The sequence below is a fragment of the Ursus arctos genome, unplaced genomic scaffold (genome assembly GCF_023065955.2).
Source record: "Ursus arctos isolate Adak ecotype North America unplaced genomic scaffold, UrsArc2.0 scaffold_28, whole genome shotgun sequence".
NCBI lineage: Eukaryota > Metazoa > Chordata > Mammalia > Carnivora > Ursidae > Ursus > Ursus arctos.
The window spans coordinates 1,562,040-1,585,838 of NW_026622963.1; the positions used below are offsets into that span (position 1 = coordinate 1,562,040).

At 44.7% G+C, this 23,799-nt stretch overlaps 1 protein-coding gene across 2 annotated transcripts; it reads right to left on the reverse strand.

Moving 5' to 3' along the window:
* Positions 1-5,125: 5,125 nt before the first annotated feature.
* On the reverse strand, positions 5,126-23,799 carry SPG21 (SPG21 abhydrolase domain containing, maspardin). Of its 2 annotated transcripts, none has more exons than XM_026478309.4 (9): positions 23,544-23,799; positions 19,852-19,938; positions 17,046-17,207; positions 13,882-13,962; positions 12,810-12,955; positions 9,909-10,017; positions 8,959-9,066; positions 6,849-6,989; positions 5,126-5,820 (listed from the first exon to the last, which is right to left on the reverse strand). In XM_026478309.4, the coding sequence occupies exons 2-9, from the start codon at positions 19,912-19,914 to the stop codon at positions 5,704-5,706; spliced, it is 927 nt and encodes a 308-aa protein (XP_026334094.2). In that variant the 5' UTR covers positions 19,915-19,938; positions 23,544-23,799; the 3' UTR covers positions 5,126-5,703. The 2 variants fall into 2 exon arrangements, with proteins under 2 accessions (XP_026334094.2, XP_057159733.1); XM_057303750.1 differs by lacking the exon at positions 23,544-23,799 and adding an exon at positions 22,658-23,153.

Consider the following 23,799-nt stretch of genomic DNA (forward strand, 5'->3'; position numbering starts at 1 on the left):
GATTTGCTCAGACCACAGTGCTGTGGTACCCACTCTGAACCTTCCAGATTCCTGGTCCGAGCCTTGTGTACTGGAATTCAGGCAGAGCCCTGGGCAAACCAGTGCCTCCTGGCCGCCGTTTCCCATCCGTGCCGTGAGGGTGCTGGCTCGGATGATGCTTGCCACCCTCACGGCCGTGAAGCCGCCAACGCTATCATCTCTTCCTCTCTGGCCCTCTGTACTTTGCTTTTTTTCTCTTTGGAATGAGGCTGGAACAGCCTGCAGACTTCTTTTCCACAAACAGTAAGACCTATGGGCCAGAACTGGCTTAATAGGAGTTGAACCAGTTCAGTCTGGTCAAATAAATAAAATTTCTGAGGCTATCACAACCTTTTGAGTCTATCCATTCCAAAAGCCTGGTTTGAGATTCTGAGCACCCTGTGGAACCATCAGGCAAGTGAGACAAAAGGTTCAGTACTAATCCCTCATTAAAAACAAAACGAGCTCCTGATGAAAGAGCCTTAAATACCGTAATGTCACTGGCGTGGTGCATTATGGGGCAACCTCCGGACGGGGTATGAGGCGGTCAGCAGTAGTCACGAAGACCCAACGGTGAAAACATGGCCCGCATGTCCTCGAGAGGAGAAAGGAGAGCCCCTGTGTGGTGGGGAATTCCCAGCTGCCTCAGGCAAGGTGGGAAAACAGTCATTTCGGGGAGGAGGAATTAGGGATGACTTTTTTCTTTTTCCAAAATGTTCTTAAATATCTATCTTCTTTTAGCACAAACACCGGCAGGCAATTAAAACATAAAACCAGCCCCGTGAGGCAGAGCTTAGGCAACAGGAAGCAATAGCATTCTTCTCTCTTGCAGAAAGCATCAGGAAGAAAGCAAATGCTGACCCGAGGGCCCCCAGCAGGTGCACGGCCATGTAACCAGAGAGGCCAGACCTCCAAGGGCATGGGGCCTCAGAATGGCAGCCACTGAACAGAAGAGGACCACCACTTAAGGGCTTTTAAAAAAATCACCGTTAACAGACCTCCAGCTGCTTGTACTGAAACTGGCAGCCACGCGGGAGCAGCAGGCCCGGCTTGTCATCTCTTTCACGCGCGCTGGTCCGGGGGCCGGTTCGGGTTTCGCAGGTAATGCCTTCCCACAGGTAGGGTCTTTTACAGCTCTCGGAGCGTCACAGCAGTCCCCTGAGATCCAACGGGCATCTTTTCAGAGAAGACACTGAGGCCCAGGATGGATAAAGCAGCTCTGCAGCTGATGAGGTCAGGTGCCAAACCCCGCATTCCTGTCTCTCCAACCGCCACTTGCGCAACGGACGGCCCTTCACTCGTTCACTGGCTTTTGATGAACGCTGCGCTTATGGCAAGCTCTGTTTCTGTCCCCAAGCTTATTTGTATGCTGTGACACGGTTCCAGGAGGCACATACTCTTTTTTTTCTCTCGTTTTAGGATTTTTAAATTTTAAATTCTTATTTTGAAATCCTTTCCGACTTAACAAAAAACATTGCAGAACCAGTACAAAGAATTTCTGAATACACTTGACAATACCGCTTCCCCAGATATGAACATCTTACATAATCACAGCATGATTTTCAAAACCAGGAAGTCAACACTGATACCGTACTCTTAACTCCTCTTCAGACCGTATTCCGATTTCATCAGTTGACACTTTCGTGTCTTTTTCTGGACCAGGATCCAGTCCAGGGTCACCCCTTACATTTAACTGGCATTCTTAGTTTTACTAGCCCCACACAGAGGGTCACCTCTCCAGAGCATCACTATCTGACCGAACTTTCTGTGGTGTTGGGAATGTTCCAGATCTGTGCTATCCAGTATGTTTACCCCTAGCCACCCGTGGCTGCTGGGTACTGGAAGTGTGGCTTGTGGGACCGAGGAACCGAATTTGTAGTTTTTTAATTGTTAGAAATTTAAATAGGCATCTGTGGCAAGTGGCAAGCATGTTGGGCGGCTCGGCATGTTGGAGCTTAGCTTTCAGGCGCCAGGCCAGCCCAGGCTCAGCTGCAGTGGTGAGAGCGTGGCTCCGGGACGATGCGACTCTGGAAGCCATGGTTTCGTGGATGTGGAGAATATCTGCGCAAGATAATAGCCTGGAAGTTCTGCCTCCAAGCTCTAATCGGAGCTCTCCTGCATGTGGCACAGCTTGCTGTGGCCAGTTTGCGAGCCCACATCTTAGAAATACTCCCCACGGAGTTACCCGCTGGGCCTGTGTCCTGGGAGGGAGACAGACAGTTAGCGCTGAAAGGGGCTTCAGCCGCCACACAGGGCCGGGGGGAGCTCACAGTGGTACAGTCCTCTGAAAGGCCGCTGCCGTTCTATCTGCCCAAGTTACAAATGCCTTTGCCCTCTGACCCAGCAATCCCACCCGGAGGAATTTATCCTGCAGATAAGCCTGCAGACAGGCTACTAAGACGAGTGCAGATTAATGTGGTGGGAGCCGTGCCGTGCAGAGGGGCGCGTGGGAGCTCTGTGCTGTCTGCTCGGGGCTGTTTTGTTTAACTGTTCCTATTAATAACGTTTAGAAACCACCCAGAACTTATGAAAAGAAAGAAAAGGAGGCTTTGAAACCAACCTGTTTTACAGGCAGTAACCTGAAGGCCTGAGGCCTCAGCGTTCACAGCCAGATTCAGACCCCCCCAGTGCAGCACGCAGACCTCCATGCCCTGCCTCTGCATATGCTGTGGTTTGGGGGTTTTATTTTGTTTTTTGTTTTCTTAAGTAGGCTCCAGGCTTACTGTGGGGCTTGAACTCATGACCCTGAGATCAAGACCTGGGCTGAGACCAAGAGTCGGACGCTCAACTGAGCCACCCAGGCGCCCCTGCATGTGCTTTGTTGAGGGGAAGAAGCTTCTCTTCCATTTATTCCATTTAGGAAATGTATTTTGTACCACAGGGGACTTAGACCATTTATTTGGATGAATTCTGCGCAGTGAATCTTGCATTTTTTTTTTGAGACAAAACAAGTTCTTAAATAAAATTGAAACGTTGAAACTCATCTTTCACATTCAGTATTTGTTTCTTTTGTTGAGACGTAGGGCAAAATTTCAAGTCAGACAAGCTGTCGTGGATTGGTTCTGTGTAACCACACCACTCACCGCCACCACCAGTCAATATTTACTGTCTTCTGTGCCAGGCAGTCTGCTGGGAGCCGGGGTGCAGAGCCGAGTAGCCGCAGTTCCTGCCCTCTGGAAGCCTGTGATGTTGGGGGGTGGAGGAGCTGGGACACCAGTAAGGTACTATCATGTGATTGGTGCTACGATGGGTGTGTACAGAGAACTATGGGATTTTGTTCTTCCTTGCGGAAGGGAAAGAGGAAGGGGAGGAAGGTCCGAGAAGCTCAGAAGACAGAAGTAGGGAAAGCACATTCCAAGCAAAAAGCACGGTCTGTGCGATGGCACAGTGGTGTGGACATGTATCTGTCTGGGGAATGGTGGAACCCAGGAAGCATGGAAAGAGGAGGAGGGATGAGCTGGTGGGGCAGGAGGGCCCCGTTCCTTCAGCCTCCGATGAGACTATTCCAATGGGCACGCCTAGCTCCAGAGCCCTACACGGTCCACTGGTGCTTGTCAGGCCTGCATCACAGCTCAGCTTCTCCCGTGCCCAATCTGCTTCCTTCCACAACCTCTGTCCCTTGAGCCTAAATAACCACCTTGCTCTTGAAGTTTCATCTCAGTATCTGCTCCGGCCTGAGACATGGGGATGGGGGTGGAGCCCAAGATGGCTGAGTTTCTAGCTGGGGAATCTGGAACAGTGATACTGGGGACAGAGATGATGGTTTAGGAGAGAAGGGGCAGGTTTGGGCAGTGGGGACGTGGGTGTGCCCGTAGAAGGCCGCCCTGATAGGCCTGTTAGGTATTCAAGGCCAGCTCCAAATCATCTGGGGCTGGAAATGGCAGTCATCAGGGTGGAGAGCCAGGGAGTAGTTAAAGCTATCAGAATTTGAAACGAAAGCGGAGTGCAGTCCCACGGTCCATTGCTGGACCAGATGAGGAAGGGGCTGCTGACCCTGTGCAGCCCGGCCCCGTCCACAGGGGCTCCCTATTGGTTGGGAAGTAGCCTCAGATGCTAACAGTTAAAACATGAAGCCCTGCCTTCCTGGCTTACCAGGTGTTTCTATAACCCCCGACTGTTCTCGAGTCACAAGGTAGTCAGAGCAGCCGCTGGCCCATGTGGAAGATCACTGCTTTTAGGGATGGTTGGACCCAAGGTGGCATCCCAGCTCTGCCCTCCCCCCCTTGGCTGCTCCCAGTCTCCACGAGCTCACCTGTAAAACCAGCGTAATCAGAGTTGTGGTGGGGATGAAATCGGAAATATTATGGCTAACTCGATGTTCTGAGAACTTAAAGGGAAAGGAGCACTCATGCTGATTTTCTGGTCTAAACTGTACCTCAGAGAAACCAAATAGTTGATGAGGGGAAGATTCAAAAAAAAAAAAAAAATCAGACAACTCTAGTTAATAAGTGGAGTGATAAAAATTAGAGTTCTCGTCACTGCTCTGCGTCCTCTAACACCACAGTGCATCTGTGCAGCGATCAGCAGTGGCAGCCAAACCATCGTGGGATTCCCCAGTGACGGCATCTGGCCAAGCCCGACCCCACCCAGCCACCTTCACCATGACCCAGGGACAGCCAGATGTTCCGTGCCTCCCGAGGTGACAGTGGGAAGCCCACAGCTCCGCCTATGAAGTGTTCTCGTCCAAAGGACTGCATGTGAGCCTGCCTGACCCTCTGGATGTAACTAGCAGTTTATGGGAAATACCAGGGGCATAGAAACGAGTTAAAGGACACCGTGAGGCTGTAATCGGCCAAATCCAGACTGTGGGGAAGTCCACAGAGCAAATGAGCCTATTTCTTCAACAAATTAATGCCAAGAAAAAAATAAGGAGGAATTTACAGTTTAAAAGATTTAAGAGACGTTTCCACTGAGGGGGAGACAAGAAGGTGTGAAAAGTACCTGGCACGTACTGACAGCTCAGTACGAGCTACTGTGACTTTACGAAGAGCAAGCGGCACTTTAGTGACACGAAGTAACGCACCTAGTGTCACAGCACCGGCTTCTCACGGGGTCCTGCGTCCATGAGCCCAGCTGGGCAGCTACAGTAATCACCAAAGCCACTCACTGAAATTGAATTTTTATTCCAAATGACTGTAATGGCTAGAAAGACAACAGAACGGAAAATGATCTGCTTAACCGGAAATCAGAAGTCGTTGATTTTGCAGGAGGGCAAACGGTGGGGTGACGGACAGCCTTGGCACTTGGTAACGGTTCTAACCAACCACGAAAGCATAAAATAACCAGCGTCCTTCTGATACACAAGCTGGATGTGCGGCATTTACAGCAAATAACATAAAAAGAAAGGAGGAAAGAAAAGGAAAAAAAAAAAAACAACCAACACAAAATCCCAAACCTCAGAAATCAACATTCACTTAAGAACACAGTGGTGTGAGAAGACTTTTGTAGCAAAATTTTCACAATTCTTAAAATGGGAGTCTTCAAAAGTACTTCCTCAAATTCGAAAGCTAAAAAAAAAACCGAAGAGGGAACGGTTACACTGGCTTAGAAGAGCTGCCGCCTGTCACAAAGATGACAATCAGTCCTACTTCCAAACACAGTGATGGCCGGTGAACCCGACGACTGAACGCCGCTGATTGTACAAGAACTCTCTGGACCTCTCGTCATCAACAGGCGACGCCACAGCTATTGCTCCTCCTGACTGATGCTGAGGCCGCTCTTCTGCACCTCCAGCTCCTCAGCGCTGACCATCGACGGGTCAATGGCCGCGTATTTGGTTCCGTGGAACTGCAGCAAGTGGATCTGCAGAAACACAGGATCGTTACTTTAAGCGCCATGACAGCACAGCAACGGTTTACACTTCTAAAATGACGGAGTAACACACACTAATGAGAGAAAAAATTGGAAAACACAGGAAAGTCAAAGTGCAAAATTCTGGAAAACCGCAATCTGGGATCTTTGCTCCCTATGTCCTGTGTGACGGTGTCTCCAAGTTCCTACAGACCCTTCATCAACATCTTAACTGGTGGCGCGCTGCTCTGTGAGTAGGTGTTCACCCTCCCGCTTTGCTGCTGCGACGCCGGTCCTTCCCGTCCTCTGCTGCTCTCAGTAAGACCATGGCGGGGGTCTCCTGGCATCAAGCTTTTACGAATTTAGGGTCCTCTCCTTAGGATCCACTGCCGCAAGTGGATGATGGGGCCAAAGGACGCGACTGGTTTCTAAAGTTCTTGATACTTCTTGCCAAACTGCCAAAGCAATAATTTCTCATTGCTATTTTAATATCCATTTGGGTAGAGGATGAAGTGGCAGTTTTTGTTAGTTTTTATGTGTGTGGTTGTTTTTTTTAAGTTTCATTTATTTAACTAATCTCTACCCCCCATGTGGGGCTCAAACTCACAACGCTGAGGTCGGGAGTCGCACGCTCTTCTAAGCCAGCCAGGCGCCCGCCCCAGCGTGTGTTTTTTTAACGCATTAAAAATGGATCAGCAAGTGTCTTCATGAAGGTGTCCTGCTCTGACTGAATTCACTGTCTCCAGGAGGCAAGGTCGCACCATGGGACACGGCTACTTCGTATGTGTGGATGCGGGCCTGCTGTTCTTAGAAGAGATGGGAGGCAGAGTCACCCGACTGTCTCTAATATACCCGCTTGAATTCTGCTATAAATTATTAACGTCAACTACCTTTTTCAAGCGAATGCCTCATGCCTACAGAGAACTCTGTAGTTCTCTTATTCCACCATCAAACACAACAACAACAACAAAAGCAGCTTTATGTTTCAAAAACCGTACACTTTGGGTTCAAGGTGCTCTGGCCTCCAAGCCGGGACTCACCTGTACGTAGAGATTCACCTCGGCGCTTCTGCACAGGTAGGGGAAATTGCCTCCCGTTTTAAGGTGAGCCCTCCGGGCATTAGGATACAGTTTGTACATTTCTTCTTTAGCTTCGGTTGAAAGTGCACTCTGGTCAAATACCTTAAAAAAAACACACCATAAAGCTGAAGCCTACCGGTATTTTAATATGTTCTTTGCACATTGTGGAAAGTGCCTCCCAAAGCATTTCTTTCTTGTGAAGAGACACCGCTGAACCCTGGCCAGCCCGGGCCTTCTCCTGCTCATCCCTGGTGACTTGTAACTCCGACATAAGCTACAGATTTTATTGTCAAATGTCTCTTGCATTCACCGGGGGGAAAATTCTATCATGAATTTTTTCTCCTCAAACATAGCTAACTAAATTAATGGTGAATGCCAATTAATTTCAAAAAGATCACTGAAACCCCAAGAGAACTTTTAAATGTTATTATTACTTAAAAACAGCTACATAAGTAGTATATGCTCAGTGAACCCCCCCCCCCAAAGTTTTAAGAGTATAAGAAAAAGTCCAGATCCCTTCCTGGGGGAGCCACTGTTAGCAGTTTGAAATATATGATTTTTAGGCATCTTTTAATGCCCACATCAACTTAACGTTCACACACACGCAAACAAGTTTTCAGAAAGTAATTTTTTAAATGAAGCGCACACACACGAAAAGCATCTCCAGTGTGCTAAAACGTATACACAAGTTTTCAGTGACCATGTACCCAAGTGGTGAGCTCAGCTTTGAAAGATGGCCAAGGAGCGCAAATGCACCGTGAGGACCAAATATTTCACCAAGAGTACTGAAACGCTCTTGTCATGGTAAATGTCGGAATGCAGAGATTACAGTGGGGAATGAGAAGTTATTATTTACATGCTTGTAATGGATAATTTCCTGACAAAAATCAATTCTTAAAAATATGTCGATTTTAGCAATACATCCATTTATGAGGCAAAACAGTTATAAGATTTAAAAAATAAGCCCAAACCACAAGGAAATACCACTTTGCATCCATTAGAATGGCCATTATCAAAAAACAGGAAATAACAAGCGTTGGGGAGGATACGGAACAACTAGAACCCTTGGGAATTGCTGGTGGAATGTAAAATGGTACAGCCACTGTGGAAGATGGTATCACGGTTCCTCAAGAAGTTAAACACAGACTCACCACATGGCTCAGCAATTTCACTTCTAGGTATAGACCCAGAAGCGAAAGCAGGCGCTCGGGTATTTGTACACCAATACTCGGAGCAGCATGATTCGTAATAGTCAAAGGGGGCATAACCCAAATGCCCATCAACAGATGACTGGATAAATAAAATGCGGTATATCCTACACCAGAATATGATTCAGCCTCTAATACATACTACAACATGAACAACTGTGAAGACACAGAAGTACAAACACTACGTGATTCCACTTACGCGAGGTACGTAGAACAGTCAAATACACAGAGACAGAAGGTGTAATGTTGTTACCAGGGTCTGGGAGGAGGAGGGACTGGAGAGCTAGTGTTTAGTGGGTACAGAGTTTCACTTTGGGATGATGGAAAGTTCTGGAAATGGATGGTGGTGACAGTTTCACAACACTGTAAATGTACTTAATGCCACTAGACCGTACACTTAAATATGGTTCAAATGGTAAATTTTGTTATGTATATTTTACCACAACTCAAAAATATAAGCAGCAAGCTTTTGTGCTAATTAGACTTCATGGAATTCTTGATTCTTTGCCCCCGTGAGGCAACTGTGCTTTGCTGCACAGATGCGTAATAGCTGAAGTGGAACATTTGGTGAAGACAATAGCAAAAACACATCAAAATGGGTAAGGACTACCATGTTTGTTTACGTTTATTCTGATTTTAGTGGTGTTATTCCTACCGGGGAAAATATGGGATAAGCAATAAACTGATTGTTTTAGACTTGAAAAAGCTGGTGGGGGGCAGAGGGGTTGTTAAAAAAACAAAAAACAAAAAACAAGGCAGCATTTGAAGAGGCGCACTGAAAAATTATAAAATAATTATGAGGAAGCTCTTGAAATATACATTTAAAAAGGTAAAACATCTATTTTACTTAAAAGGAAGCTTACATCCATAATGGTGACAGGGATGTCCCGAATCTTATGAGGTTCCACGTAAGAATTTTGACAATTCAGGGTAAGCCTTGAAGCCAGTTCACTCTGACCCAAGCTTTCCAGCTGCAGAAAGAAACACACGCAAAGTTCTTGATTTAATTTTGTTCCTCACATTTACATTAAATCCACAGATAATATCTGTGCTTATAAAGGCGGCAATATATGTGGTGAGCCAGGTCACTAGAGAGGAAACAGTCTATCCGAGAGACCATGCACGGGGCCTCCCAGCTGGTGGCGCTGTTCTACGCTGGGGCGTTCAGGAGCCTTCCACCTGAACTGCCTCTTCAACCAAGTGCCTGTGGGCAGCAAGCCACTTCCCAAAGCCCCTGAGCGCCAGGTGAACACTCTGAAGAGACCTCAGAAAAAACCATCTAGCCCCACAGCCCCTAAATGCAAGTCTGCAGACCTGCTACTTCAGACTCTCCTCGGGGAGGAGAAGGAGGGGGACTAGAGTAAAAATACAAATACCCAGGCCCAATGCCCAGTGATTCCAGTTCAATGGGCTGGCGAGGCCTTGGAATCTGTATTTCTTTTTTGTTTTCAACAGGCTCCGTGCCCAACGTGGGGCTCAAACTCATGACCCCAAGATCAAGAGTCGCACGTCATACCAGCTGAACCAGCCAGTGCCCCTGGGATCTCTATTTTTAAAAGCTCCCCGCAAGTGATTGTGATGAATTACTTACCAGCAGTGACATCTGTTGCGTGTATTAAAGTAAATATGGAGGACTGCTTAACAGACATCTCTAATACATACTCAATGAGACCGGCGCATCGTCAGGAACATGGAGGACTGCTTAACAGACATCTCTAATACATACTCAATGAGACCGGTGCATCGTCAGGAACCGAGGAGACATGAAAATTCTTAGCACAAGGTGTCCCCATTCTAATGCCATGATCCTTACCCTGTCCACCATGAAATCAATAGCATCAGCCATCATAGGGTCCACTGGGCCAGATGAAAAGTTTCCAAGAACGATTTTTTTGAGCATAAATGATGGCATCAGCCAAAAGCTGTAAAACAAAGACCTGATAATTTAAATCTGCAAGACGACGCAAAAATAGAGAATATTCATTAGATACTGAAGCTTTGTATTAGCTAGGTACTTAGGATCCAAAGAAAAAAAAAGACCTAGTCTCTTCTTTCAAAGAGCTGGTTTTGAAGCATCTTGTTTTTATAAATATTTTCCCAAGCTCCCAAAGAGTTATAGTTTAATATGACTAAAATTTTGAGGATGTAGAATAATTATAAGCAGTATTTCTTTTTTTTTTTTAAAGATTTTATTTATTTATTTGACAGAGAGAGAGAGACAGCCAGCGAGACAGGGAACACAAGCAGAGGGAGTGGGAGAGGAAGAAGCAGGCTCCCAGTGGAGCAGGGAGCCCGATGCGGGGCTTGATGTGGGGCTCGATCCCAGAACCCCGGGATCACGCCCTCAGCCGAAGGCAGACGCTTAACAACTGAGCCACCCAGGCGCCCCTATAAGCAGTATTTCAAATACCTTTACCAAGGTAGACATTTTGACAATTCTGAGGATTTTTTTTTTTTTTTAACTAATTGGCCTTATTTCCAATGGCTAAACTGTTTCCTTCAGAAAACTGAAAACCTGGGGCATCTGTGTGGCTCAGTCAGTTAAGTGGTTAACTCATGATTTCGGCTCAGGTCACGATCTTAGGGTTGTGGGATCCAGCCCCGCCTTGGGCTCCCTGCTCAGCAGGGAGTCTGCTGGAGATTCTCCCTCTGCCCCTCCTCCATCGTGCTAATATAAGTAAATAAATCTTAAAAAAACTCAAAACTGAAAACTTAATATCTCAGCTTTCAGGTTTATATCACCTTTTGTTTTTTTTAAAGATTTTATTTATTTATTTGACAGAGAGACAGCCAGCGAGAGAGGGAACACAAGGAGAGGAAGAAGCAGGCTCCCAGTGGAGCATGGAGCCTGATGCGGGGCTCGATCCCAGGACCCTGGGATCACGCCCTGAGCCGAAGGCAGACGCTTAACGACTGAGCCACCCAGGCGCCCCTATATCACCTTTTGATTGATATTTCAAAATAGCAAAATGAAAGAGTTATTGTACCTCCCAAAGTTTGCTACTAGTAGATTCAACTGAGCTAATTCAAGGCAATTCAAGCTATGAATTTCTATACATGAGTTTTGGTTGGTATTTATTCCATTAACTACAAATGTTGAGAGCCATTATACAGGATAAACACTATTTTCCCTACACCTATGCTGAAAATGACTTATGAAAGGAGCAGACTGCCTTCTGATGCGTGTTCTCCACGGAATGGCTTGTTGGAAGTTGAGCTTCCCTCACAAGGACAGCCGGCCATCTTTTGTAACCTCCTCCACCCCGCCCCCACAGCTTCCTTATGGTCTCAAGGCGATGCTGCCTAGCCCCCCTCTGTGAGCGCCTCGATGTGTGGCGCACAGACGCTCTGATACCCGAGAAAACGCAGCTCACGCGCAGGAGCACAAACAGCAGGGGCAGTCTTGGCTTCGGACAGTTAAAAAAACATTAAAATCATCAAAAATAATCAATGAGCTTTAGTGCCTTGTCTGGACATGAACTGTTTGCAGCTAACGTATGTAAGAAACTGTTGCACAAATGCTGAGCAAACTACTGAGATAACATCAGGAAAAGCTTTTAAAAAGAACAGAGAACAATTTTTTTTTAAGTAAGCTATATACCCAACGTGGGGCTCAGACTCATGACCGAGAGATCAAGAGTCACACAGTCTACCAAACGAGCCAGCCAGCTGCCCCTACAATTTTAAAGAGATGTGAAAATCAAGAAACCAATGTTTACCTATAGCATTCTGCGGAAATCAACCTAATCATACAGATACGTTTACTCACTGGGCCCCCCCCCTTTTTTAGGGTAGAGCCTAGCCTTGCTAGCAATGAAAGAAACATTAAATCTGCTTTGAGGTACTACTAGATACTGCTCAAACTTCTTAGAATGGTATCTTCAATGAAAGGATTCAAAGGAAACAAGCACCCCACTGGTTGCCCCACAAGCGTTCCATTTCCATCTTCTGGAAGCTGACTACTCTTAACGTGTCATGATGTGCAAAACGTCTGCTGACAGACTAAATGTTCTAGTCCCTCTATTTTTGGAAACACATCTCAAGGAAATAACCCAGAAAGGGAAGGAAAAAAAGTAATTTGTACAAAGATTTCCAGTAGAACATGATGAAAAACTGGGGGAAGCCAAATGCCTGAAGACACTGTGTCAGTCAGTCTATAGCACTGTTTACACGAAACACTACGTGGAACAAGCAGAACTCTGTATTAGTTACACAGGCACTGCAGAGAAACTCTAAGAGCACACGAATGTACATTTAACAAAGCTAAACTAATTCAGAGTAACAGAAATAGCTGGACTCGGAGTTCATTCCATTCTTTTCTTCTGCAAAGTTGATTGTTTCTAATTTTATTTAAAAAATTTTTTTAAAGATTTATTTATTTGAGAGAGAGAGAACGAGTGGGAGGGGCAGAGGGGGAGGGAGAAGGAATCTCAAGCAGACTCCTCGCTGAGCGCAGAGCCCGACGCGGGGCTCCAGCTCACAACCCTGAGATCACGACCGGAGCCAAGACCAAGAGCTGGAAGCTCAACGGACTGCACCACCCAGGGGCCTCTGGTTGTAAGTTTAAAAGCAGAGGTAGTTTCAGTGACAGAGCTAGGTATAACCTCTTCCCCCCCGCTCCGTAGTGCAACAAAAAAACCCAAAAGTCAACATTTTAAAAATTCCACTGAACAAAAATCCTAAGAATTTTGGCCAAACGTTTATACGTTCTCACCTGTTTGCAGTCCAGGTCTGGTTGAAGATAGAGGTGTCACTGAAGGAATTACACAGGATGAGGGAATGGACTCTGGGAGATTTGTGTGTATATTCAGCAAATTTCTGGGCCAAAAAGCCGCCCAAGGAAGCCCCAAAAAGATGAACCTAATTGCAAACACACACAAGAAGGATACTAAAACAGTAATCAATCCTGAACATAAAGACCAAAAAACCCAGTTGCTTTAGTTATCACCAACCACAGACTATAACGCCACCACTAGTCATTAGACGAACTGTCCACAGCAGTTCGACACTTAGGAAATACTGTATTTAAATACAATTTATACGTCATGTCAGGAAAACAATCTGTGTATACAAATACGAGTTAAAAAACATATCCACAGATCGCACCAGAAAATGAAACCACTTAGTAATTTATGTTTAAGGAAACTATGATTTGGTAATTCTACTCTTAGGTACATACTCAAGAGAACCGAAAACATACGTCCACACACAAACTTGTACACGGATGTTCGGAGCAGTGGTATTTCTAACAGCCAAACAATGGCAACAACCCAAACGTGCATCAGCTGACACATGGATAAATAAAATGTGGTACAGCTATGCGACGGGGTGTTATCTGGCCACAGGGAGGAACGCGAAGTACTGACACAAGCTGCTACTTGGATGACCCATGCAAACGTTATGCTAAGTTGAAGAAGTCGGAAAAGACGAATATGGCATGATTCCATTTATATCAACTACCCAGAAGGAGGACATTTACACAGGCAGAAAGTAGATTAAGCTGCCAGGGCCAGTGGGAGGAAGGGTGAGGAGGGACTGTTAATGAGTACGGAGTTTCTTTTTGGGGTGAAAAAAAACAATGTCCTAAAATTGACTGTGGACATGGTTGCACCTGTCTGTGACTATATTAAAAACCACACTCACACACTTTAAAAGGGTAAATTGTATGGTGTGTGAATTATATCTCAAAAGAACTATCATTTAAAAATACAAAAGAAAGCACCGGCCTTTACAATGTAAATGTTGCATTAAAATCACATGTAAATAATTACTTTTAGGGGACTCACTTTATCCAGTTGTAAATGGTCTAAAAGTTTTCTGAATCCATCACAGAATTCAAGATGGTCCCAATAAACTGGATACTGCAACTGAAATAATAACAATTATTAATGAATAACAATATATATGAAAAATTTAGGACTCCCATAATAGCATTTCTTATTTCTCAAGCTCTGCTCCTTATTCAAACGATGTGAAAATAAGCTCTCACCTTCTTCTAAACTTTAAAATTCACATTTTACCTAACAGACCAATTTAAAAAAAGAATAGCACACCAGTGATATTATGTGAATAACAATTCCAATTCACATCTATTTCTTCTCCAAATAGCTAAGAAACTCTGAGGTTCATGGAGGAATAGGGCAGAATCCTTTCAAGTAAAGAAATACTGTTTGCCCTTAAACCCAACTTAATTCTAAATTATAGCTCAGGAGAACGCAAAAGAAAATTCTGTCTAGGGAGAATTCCCTATCTTTTTGGCAGCATGGCTTGAAGGGAGTATTCAATAAAATTGTTCCTCATTTTTAACTGGCTTAGTCATTCTATCTGATTTCTTGTACTTTTATTTGTGACCAAGAAAGCATGGTGCTTGACCCTACGTAGCCTATGATTGCTGCTGCTGAGGAGAAAAAGAACCACAAGTCACAAACTCCTTCTGAGGGGATTCCAGCTTGTCCCTAAGAATTCTCCTCTTTTTAATAAGGAAAAGCTGCCTGACAGGCTAGTTGTTTTAAGCACTTAGATTGATTTTTGTCGTTAACAACTCACTGGAATAGATACTGCCATGTATATAATAGGATAATTTTAGATTTGATGTAATTATGTTACTTTTAAAAATTTCATTTGTGGATAAGATTCCACTATTCTGACAGGATGGAGAACAGCCTCTCCCTGGCAGAAAATTTGAGAATTTCAGTCAGATGACAGAAAAGAAAGAAGATGATATATTTTTTTATTTTATTTTTTATTTTTCTTATTTAAGATTTTTAAAAATTTATTTATTTGACAGAGGGCACAAGCAGGGGGAAGCAGCAGGCAGAGGGAGAAGCAGGCTCCCCGCCGAGCAAGGAGCCTGACGTGGCGCTCGATCCCCGGACCCTGGAATCCATGACCTGAGCCAAAGGCAGATGCTTAACCGACTGAGCCGCCCAAGCGCCCCAAGAAGATATTTTTATGAAGCCTTTAATTTAAAGATATCTATGCCCTAGACAGGTGATGAAGTTGTACACAACTTAACACACAGATACACACATACACACAACACGACTGAGTACAAGAAAAACTGGAAATCTGAATAAGATCAGTGTATTGTATTAATCCCCTGGCTATGATATCCTACTGTAGTTTTATCGAATGTTACCACTGGGACAAACTGGGCAAAGTATAAAAGGGATATCTCTGTACTATTTCTGACAACATGTGAATCTACAGTTATCTCAGTAAAAACTTAAATGAGAAAACGACCCGTGCCTTTTAACTGTGAGATACTAACAAGTACCTAATTAGTTTTAAAATCCCCTGGAGTTAGACGCATAAAGACAAAGTAACTTTGAAGACACCACTGGCCTTTTCTATTTTATTTTTTTTAAAGATTTTATTTTTAAGTAATCTCTACACCCAACGTGGGGCTCAACCCACAACCCCGAGATCAAGAGTCACACGCTCCACCGACTGAGCCAGCCAGGCGCGCCTGGCCTTTTCTTTATTCATTATCTAGCTAATGAAATAAGGAAATCCCACATCAAGAAGCTTGAGGGCAAGAAGAAATATCTATCCAGAAGGCAAAGCGATCATGACCTGTCAGTCTAGAGCAATAAACACACAGCCAACTTCAGACAGTGCTCTAAAGTGGGAGGCGCCGTGGCCACTCAGTCTCCCCGCCCCCGGCTGCTTGACAGCGGCCACCAGGAAAGGTACTACGGTGTCTCTGCCGCAGAGGACTGGGTTGTGGCCAGATTCTTGCCCTCCTGAAATGCTGTTCACCAAGAGGAATTTATGAAAACCCAGAACAAGGGAGGATTATGTTGCAGAGACTCAAAACACACCATATGAGGAATGATTAAAGAATGCGGAGAATTTTGCCAGAGAAGAAAAGACCTTGGGGGAAGGCAGCAGGCGGTGCTGATCATAACTCGTTTCCTCCAGAAGGGCTGTCCGGAGAAAGAACTGGGATTTGTTTTGTGTGACCCTAGTTGGTGGTAAACCCAAGAGAATTTTCAGTTACCTTCCAAGAGAAGAGACTGCTCCTTCAGACAGTAAAAGAACAGTTACCTTCCAAGAGAAGAGATCTGGTCCGAGTTTTCTCTCCTTCGGAGAGTAAATAAAATAGTAACAGCAATACTCCCACAGGGAGACCTGTTTAGGTGTTACTATTCCAGCTCCCAGAAACAACTGCCAGCTCAAAGCCCAAGAGTCTCTCCTTCCTGGGAAGTTAGGAGACCAGGCTCCACTGTTACACAGTCGAGGCATGCCACAAAACTAGTCACAGACAACACTGCCTTCCTCACCTACACTGTTCTCGCAGAGGAGATTCGAGAATCATCAACGGGAAACTAGATTTGGTCCAAACTCGGTAATTAAATAACAATTAGAAACAAAAAACTTCTTAAGCAAATGCTGAGGGTATGCGCAGTCTAATTAATAAATCTCATCTCAACTGTTGAAGACTTAATTAAAGGAAGCGTTCAGTCACCTGAACTTAGCAGACCCCTCTGCTGGGTAATAGTGCACATGCAGCTCCCCCGGATGCAGCGGTGCAATGAACTAGGAGGGGAAATGGAGTCAGAAAACTCAAGCCGGTTCTCCGTCCACTGCCTAGTGGCCATGACCTGCCATGATCACCCAAATGGCCTGGACCTCCATTTCCTCACCTATAAACAAGCCGATGCTTCCTACCGTTCAGACTTTAGAGAATGAACATAAAAGCTGGGCACGAGCTCTCCACAGAGGTCTGTCCCCTCTGCTTCTCTGTATGTCCCTGTGCTGTACCGCCTTCCTTCAAAAGGTTTCATTTCACATTTAAAAAAGGGAAAACAGTATCTTCCTTCAATTTAAAAAAAAAAAAAAGCAACCCCCCCATGCCCATTACTATAATCAGAAACAGAAGCACACACCTACAAAAAACCCCACGATATGTGGACTCGAACCGTAATACTGACCCAATAATACTTACAGCTATAACCCGGTAACCCCATCCAGTCAAAGCCAAAATCTGCCGGAAAAATACATCTGCAGTTCCACTGACAGGGGGAAGAAATATCAGAGGACACCTGATATTTCTGGGGCCTGCATCATACAGCGACCATATTTTACTATCATCATCATCCACGATAATCTGGAGGGAAAGGTGTAAGAAAAAAACGGAAAACCTTACGGATTTGGTTTTATATCGTTACTTTACACTATAATTTCTCTGACAATTTTAATGCCACTGCCTTGGTTCTTACAAGGTACCCTGGGGATCACACCAGACTAGCATGTTTAATAAACTGCTTTGGTCTCTTTTTCCCTCTTCAGTGCTAACATATTACACAGAATGGCTTCAGACTCTTCCAAAGAGCTGCTTTTTTTTTAAATCAGTTTTTAAATTTTCTTTCCCATCTGTGATTACATGAAGCCTGTTCTGTTTACCATTAAACAGTAAACCCCGTGCGTGGCATTTATTTCTTCCCCAAACTTCTGGCTTTGCGTGTGTGTAGGAGGCAATCTGCAGAGTCAGCCTCCAGTGCTGTCCAGAGGGGAGAAAAGACTCCAGGCGCACAGGACAAACTAGGGGGAGACAGTACCACTCAGGAGATGCTTCTGGAACCTGATCCAGACCACACCTCTGAGGGGGAGACTCTTGCTAGAGAGGACGGACGCTGCAGCTGTAGGTGTCCCTGTCCTGGAAGAATGTTTCAAACCAGTCAGGTGCACGGAGCGGACACAGGAGAAAACTGGCTTTCTTGGGAAAAGAGGGTAGGGAGCAGGAAGGGCCTCAGAAACCTTCTTGAATTAGTGGTTCTTAACCCAACAGGGAAAAAGGACGAGCATTAAATGAGCTGAGACGAGCCAAGCGCTCGGCGCTGAGTTTGGCAGGTATTTTATGTTGAGAGAGTGTCAGATATTAGTATTATTCACTGCATGACTGTTTCTGTTTTCTTTGGCTGACTTTTTGGTGGGATTTGGAAAAGTGCATTAACTGCCTGAACTTTTGCCAATGCAAATCAATATCTATCCTACTTTTACATTAAAAAATTCAAGGCCTCCAGGTTCTATTTTCTGAGAGCTCCTAACTGGCAGCGCTGTGGGCCCATGGTGTCACTGCGGATGGCAACGCTGACTGGGATCACAGGCATCAGTGAGAGCGGACAAACGGGGCAAGGTAAAGTCCAGAGGACCCTAACAATTCCCTTTTGGACTTCCCCAGATCTCAGACGATGACAATATTTCATATTCGTGATTTTGCCCTTTGTATTTTGCCACTTACAATTTTGCTTTTCATTGTTTTTTGAGGTTTTGTTTTTTTGTTTCTTTTTGCTATGATTGTGGTAAAAATCTCTTAATGGTCTTTCATAGTGCCCACAATAAATCCCAATCTTGTAGTAATAACATTCACATGAGATAAGATATTCAGATCTCTAAAATTTTCTAGGAAATTATTTCAATCCATTTGGAGTAAGTTTATCACTTCAATGTTCCCAGAGTTCCCTGAATGGCAAATTTGTCAGAATTTTATTTGATAATTTTAGAAGACACAGTATCTCTTTGATAATTTAAAATCTAGCACCACGAAATTTCAAGCAAACTTAATCACGACTCATGGACCAGACTGACCTGACAGCTGGAGAAAATTACATCAATGAAACTACTTGCTATAACTACTTCTAAGTATATTTCGATAAGTTTGGGTTGTTTTGGGTCTGGTGATCAGCTTGCTGAGAAAGTGAGTCCATCCAGAGGAGCTCACATGGGTTACTTGAGGGGACGGGACAAAGTAGAGGAATCCCAGGAACCAATTATATTTTAGCGTGGGCAGTGTTTCCCAGGGAACAAGAAGGAAGGGAGGCTCCTTTTCATAAGCAGTCAAGTGCATCTGGCTTTGAAGCCAGATTAATTTGATTATAATCCAGACTCTACCAGGCTATGTGACCTTTAACATGTTAACCTCTCTGAACCTCGGTTTTCTCATCTGTGAAATGGGCATCACTACCCACTTTCTTAAACTGTCGGAAGACTTCAATAAGGTATCTGGGGACTTCCTCCAACACTGTCGGTTATACAGCAGATATTCTGTTTACACTTGGAGGAGAACTGTATGCCAAATTCTATATGGAGAACAGTTCTGTCATTAATTCAAACCTGCATGGTACTTCTACAGATGTCTACCCTGACAAAAGGATTATAACAGAGACATAGAAGATTTTCAGATCATTGTACTCTCATACTTCTGCAAAGGGATCAGCAAAGATTTTGCTCTGTGGCTTAACTAGCCTTTGTCTAGTGTGATCCCCAAACATTTGGGGTTAATTAGGGACTCAGAGTCAGCAAACTTCAACGTAACTGCTTAGGGTTTTTGGACATCCCAGGCAAATAAGGTTTCCTGAAGATGACTACGACTGTAAACAGAGGATCTGTGTGACCCAATGTAAATCTTAAATCTGAGGAACAGGAAAAGGCTTTGTAACAGAATCTGATTGTACTTACTATAAGTGGCTGTTACTGCAAGCTTTCCACTACCCAGAGTACACATATTCCTGCTTGCTTAAATATATAAAAGCAATTATAAAATAATGAGTATAGTTATACCCACTTTTACTCTTGAGTGAGTCTCAAAAGTTGATTGCACTTGACAAAGAGGTGAACTTTATGCTCTGCAACCCACAGTCATGACACTTGGCAATAACCTTTAATCTCAAATACTAAGGCATAACATCTCAGTCATAAACAAAAACAATACAAGATTTTGCAAATAAGAGGTGTAGTAAAACCATACATACCTTTTTAAGGGGAACTGTACTTCTAAACCAGTTATAATCAGGAGAGACTTTAATCTCTCCCATGATTAGCTGAAATGGAGGTTAAGCCTGAAATAAAAGCATGTGATGTTTCATGTCAAGAATTCATGTTTACATCAGAACTAAATGCAGAGTCTGGTCTAGCTATACCAACAATACGTTAAATGGTAAAACCAAGGCAATGGACTATTTTACTTCTCAGGAGATACTTAAGCCACAGAAAACAATTTGGTGAAATCCTATAGTCATAGAGCAGGAAGGGGCCCTGAGAGATAATGACTCTAACTCCCTTAGTTCCACCAGATGAAGAATCCAGTCCAGGAAATTTAAATGACTTACCAGAGATCCTATGGCTATTACAGAGCTAGACCCAGAGGCAGGGGAGTCTTTTCTGACATCAGACTGCCCGTCCTAGTTAAATGGTTGCAAACTCTGTCGACAGTATCTTAGGAATACCTATGTGTTGGCAATATCTTAGGAATCCACTTTAACAAAGATGGAGAATCACAGGGAACAGTCCACACTCGGGAAAGGCGGGTAACATGAGCGGGTCTCCTGATCACTTCACAAAATGCCCCAAATCTAGCTCTAGTGGAACATAACTTCAGAACTTCACATGCAGGTCTTAATGCAAAATACAGGAAAATTTGCTGCTCACCTTGGTGTGGTTAAAAGTGATAAAACCTCCTCTAAAAGATCTATGATAAAATACCAGAATAGGCTTGAAGGCACTATATCTGGCAACAAAATATGTGCCTTTAGAAAAAATATGTGGTCTTTTGTTGTGAGCTTAGTGATTTCTAGCTTTCATAGCTCTGTGACCTTGGAAAAGTCACTGACCCTCTCTGGGCTTATTTTCTCATCTATGACTGTTTCACCACTGTATCTCCAAAACCTAGAACAGTGCTTGGCACACAGCAGGTATTATCCATTGACGAAATGGATGACTATGTCCTAGGAAGACTGGATCAGGCAATCCCAGAGTCCCTTCTGACCCAGGCCTCTAAGAGCTTTGGACTGGCTGGGCATCTTCAATTGAAAGGCTGCCCCTCTTTGCTCAGGCATCTGTGTTATGTCATAATAGGAACCTGAAATTATAGTTCCCTGTTGCAGATTCTCATTGCCAAATGAGGAACTTCCACCCACTGGTTTGGAAGGATTCAAATACTTACTGTTCATCCTGTCCTCTACCCCCAGGGTAAGCCTGGATTTCCTAACAGGGCTAGGATGTGTTCAAGACCATAAGACTTAACTCCTGGGCTGACTCTGAACTGTCATTTTAAGGGGGCAGGGGGCTTCTCTGGACTGGCCAGGAGCTGGGGCTCTAAACCCAATGAAACTCGTCCCTTTTGGCCCCCCACTCTGCTGTCTTAGGAGTACAGGGAACTCAACAGTCTTAACAGTTACCTCTAACCTTGCGGGGATTACTACACAAAACCTCAAGGAGATGGTAAATGTAGACATCCATTAGTAAACTTGATTTACAACCCTGACATTGTAATAATGGTCTGTTCTCTCAAGGCTAGGATGGTAATTTTAGAGAAGTCTGTTAAAATCATAAGTTGCTCTAAAGAGCACCAAGAATACCATTAGCCAGTCTTATGCTGAAATCAGTGTGCACAGATGTAGGTATAATTCATATTGGAATAAAGAAAATCATTCTTTGCATATCTATTTTCTCTTAACAAATATTAACATGTTAAAAAAAACTAAGCCATTTGAACCTACTCGGTAGGTTTATAAAACACCTATGCGCCTTAAAGCCAGACAGTTAGCATCTCAATTTGCCAAACTTGGGATAAATTATTCATTTTGGGAATCGGCTACAAGGTACAAACCAAACTATCGCACAGATCACACGCAGATCATACACAGGCACGAGCATTCACGGTCATCCACCTCTTCCCGCAGCAGTAAGTAGAAAGAGGCTCCTTACCACAGTCCTGGGTATCACTCGCAACCAACTCAGTATTGTAACATATTACAACTAATCTCACTGGATGGAGAGATTCCACCCAACTGTGACTGAATTTTTGTAGGGCAAGTGATTTTAACACTTGTGCTAGCTTGGCAGCACATGGAAGGTAAGAAAGACACCAAATGTTGCATATGACCAACTGACGTCTAAGTTTAAAAAAGAAAAAAAAAAGCTTACTGCTGCAAAGGGAAAGCAGCTGTGAGTTGTATGAAAAGGAAGTTTGTTCTCCTAGCTCTTTCATTCACTAAAGGGGTATACTTTTCCAAGTCACAAGAGGAACATTCTGTATGTGGCAAAAAAAGGTTAACTGAGATTGTGACCAAACTGGTCAGTATTAAATAAGAAAAAAATGAGGATCATGAGCTCAACACTGACTTGATCTCTCACAATTCAATTCTTCACAAAAACAAAAGCACCTGTTCTTGCTGGTGGGAAAACGGCTGCAGAGATCAGCCTTAATCTTGCCTAAAGAAACGCCCTCCTCGGGGAGTGCTTTCGACACCCAGTCCTCTCTGGCCCTTGAGGTGCTGGACAATAAAATTGCCAATTGTGAGTGTGCACCAAGAATTACATGCACTTATCCCTCAGGGTTTCGACAGAACCTGACAATCAACAAAATCATCTTTAAAAATGTGTAAGTCACATAACCAGCTTAACTAGTCAGAGGTTTTTGGATCCTTTATCTCAATCTGTATTTGATCCACATACGGACAATCTGTGATTATTAATACCAGAAATAAGTAAATATTAGAACCTGAGAGTCTCTAGGTGATGCAACTGGTTTTTTTACTGCAAGTCTCCATAACTCACCACACCAGTAGATAGCTATCCTTTTTTCAGATCTCTTCAGGGGAAGATGTATCCCTCTTTTCTTCTGGAACTTATTCCACTATTGTCTAAACCTCATGGGAGGCAAAGCTGCCTACTTGACATTTCTTCTGTGACACCTCATCTTGTGCTGTCTTGGGATAAAAGCTCTTGGAAATTTGCACACAGCTATTAAGTTACTCCTTAGTCTCTTGAGTCTTTCTGCTAACAAGAGCTGGAACATTGTACGAGAAGACAAAGCAGCAGCATAAATGCAGAATTTATAACTCCCCAGGAAAGCCAGAAGAGGAAAAGCAAATACTCTAGTCGTGCTACTTTCCTCATCCCTCATCCACAAGGCTCACACCTGGCAATGACAAAGACATTTGTCACTTTCAGGCTGAGGTGCAATCTCCAAAATAACTAGCTTCTTTCTGCTGGAGCTCTTAAAAGTTGAAAAACATATTCCTGGGATGCAGCAGTGTATCCCCAGGGCCGGATTACAGCAGTACGCTCTGGTCAAGAGCCCCCCTCCACCCCCACCCCAGATGATCCAAACACAGACCCCACCCTCTCCCAGTCCCACCGTGAAAGCCTTAAAAGGGCAGGGTCACAGGTACACCGACCATCCCACGAACTCGAACTCGACCTCAGACAGACAGACAGACAGACACACACACACACACACACACACACACACACACACACACACACATACACAGAGGGACGTGCGATCACGTGCATAGTCACATGGACCAGCCCACTAGGGGCCACACTAACAAAGTCACAACGACGGAGGCAGCCGCGCACACTACATACACACCCACTTGCAAGCCTATACACATCACACACCCACACCCCGCTTCCCAGGGCCTCGCCCACCCCTCACCTGCCGTGGCCTCCCCCACGTCCCTTTCCCTCCTCCCCAAGGCGGCTCTTCCGTCCAGTAGGGACGCGGGCCGTGGACGCGGCTGGGCCCGGGTCACCGCCGGCAGCCGGAGCGCTCAGTACCCGCAGGCGCAGCGGGCTGTGGGGGCGAGCTGGAGGGCCGGCCTCCGAGGGGCGGGGCGCGCGGCGGGGCGAGCCTGGGCCGCCGCGCTCCCCCTTCCCGAACGGTCCGCGCAGTGGGCGCGAGCCTCTCGCTT

Coding starts and splice junctions, on each gene's coding strand:
- SPG21 (XM_026478309.4), bottom strand. CDS start 19,914: ATGGGAGAGATTAAAGTCTCTCCTGATTATAACTGGTTTAGAAGTACA. Junction 10,018..12,809: donor CAGACCTGGACTGCAAACAG/GTGAGAACGTAT, acceptor TTTGTTTTACAG/CTTTTGGCTGATGCCATCAT. Junction 5,821..6,848: donor AGGTGAATCTCTACGTACAG/GTGAGTCCCGGC, acceptor GTGTTTCTGCAG/ATCCACTTGCTGCAGTTCCA.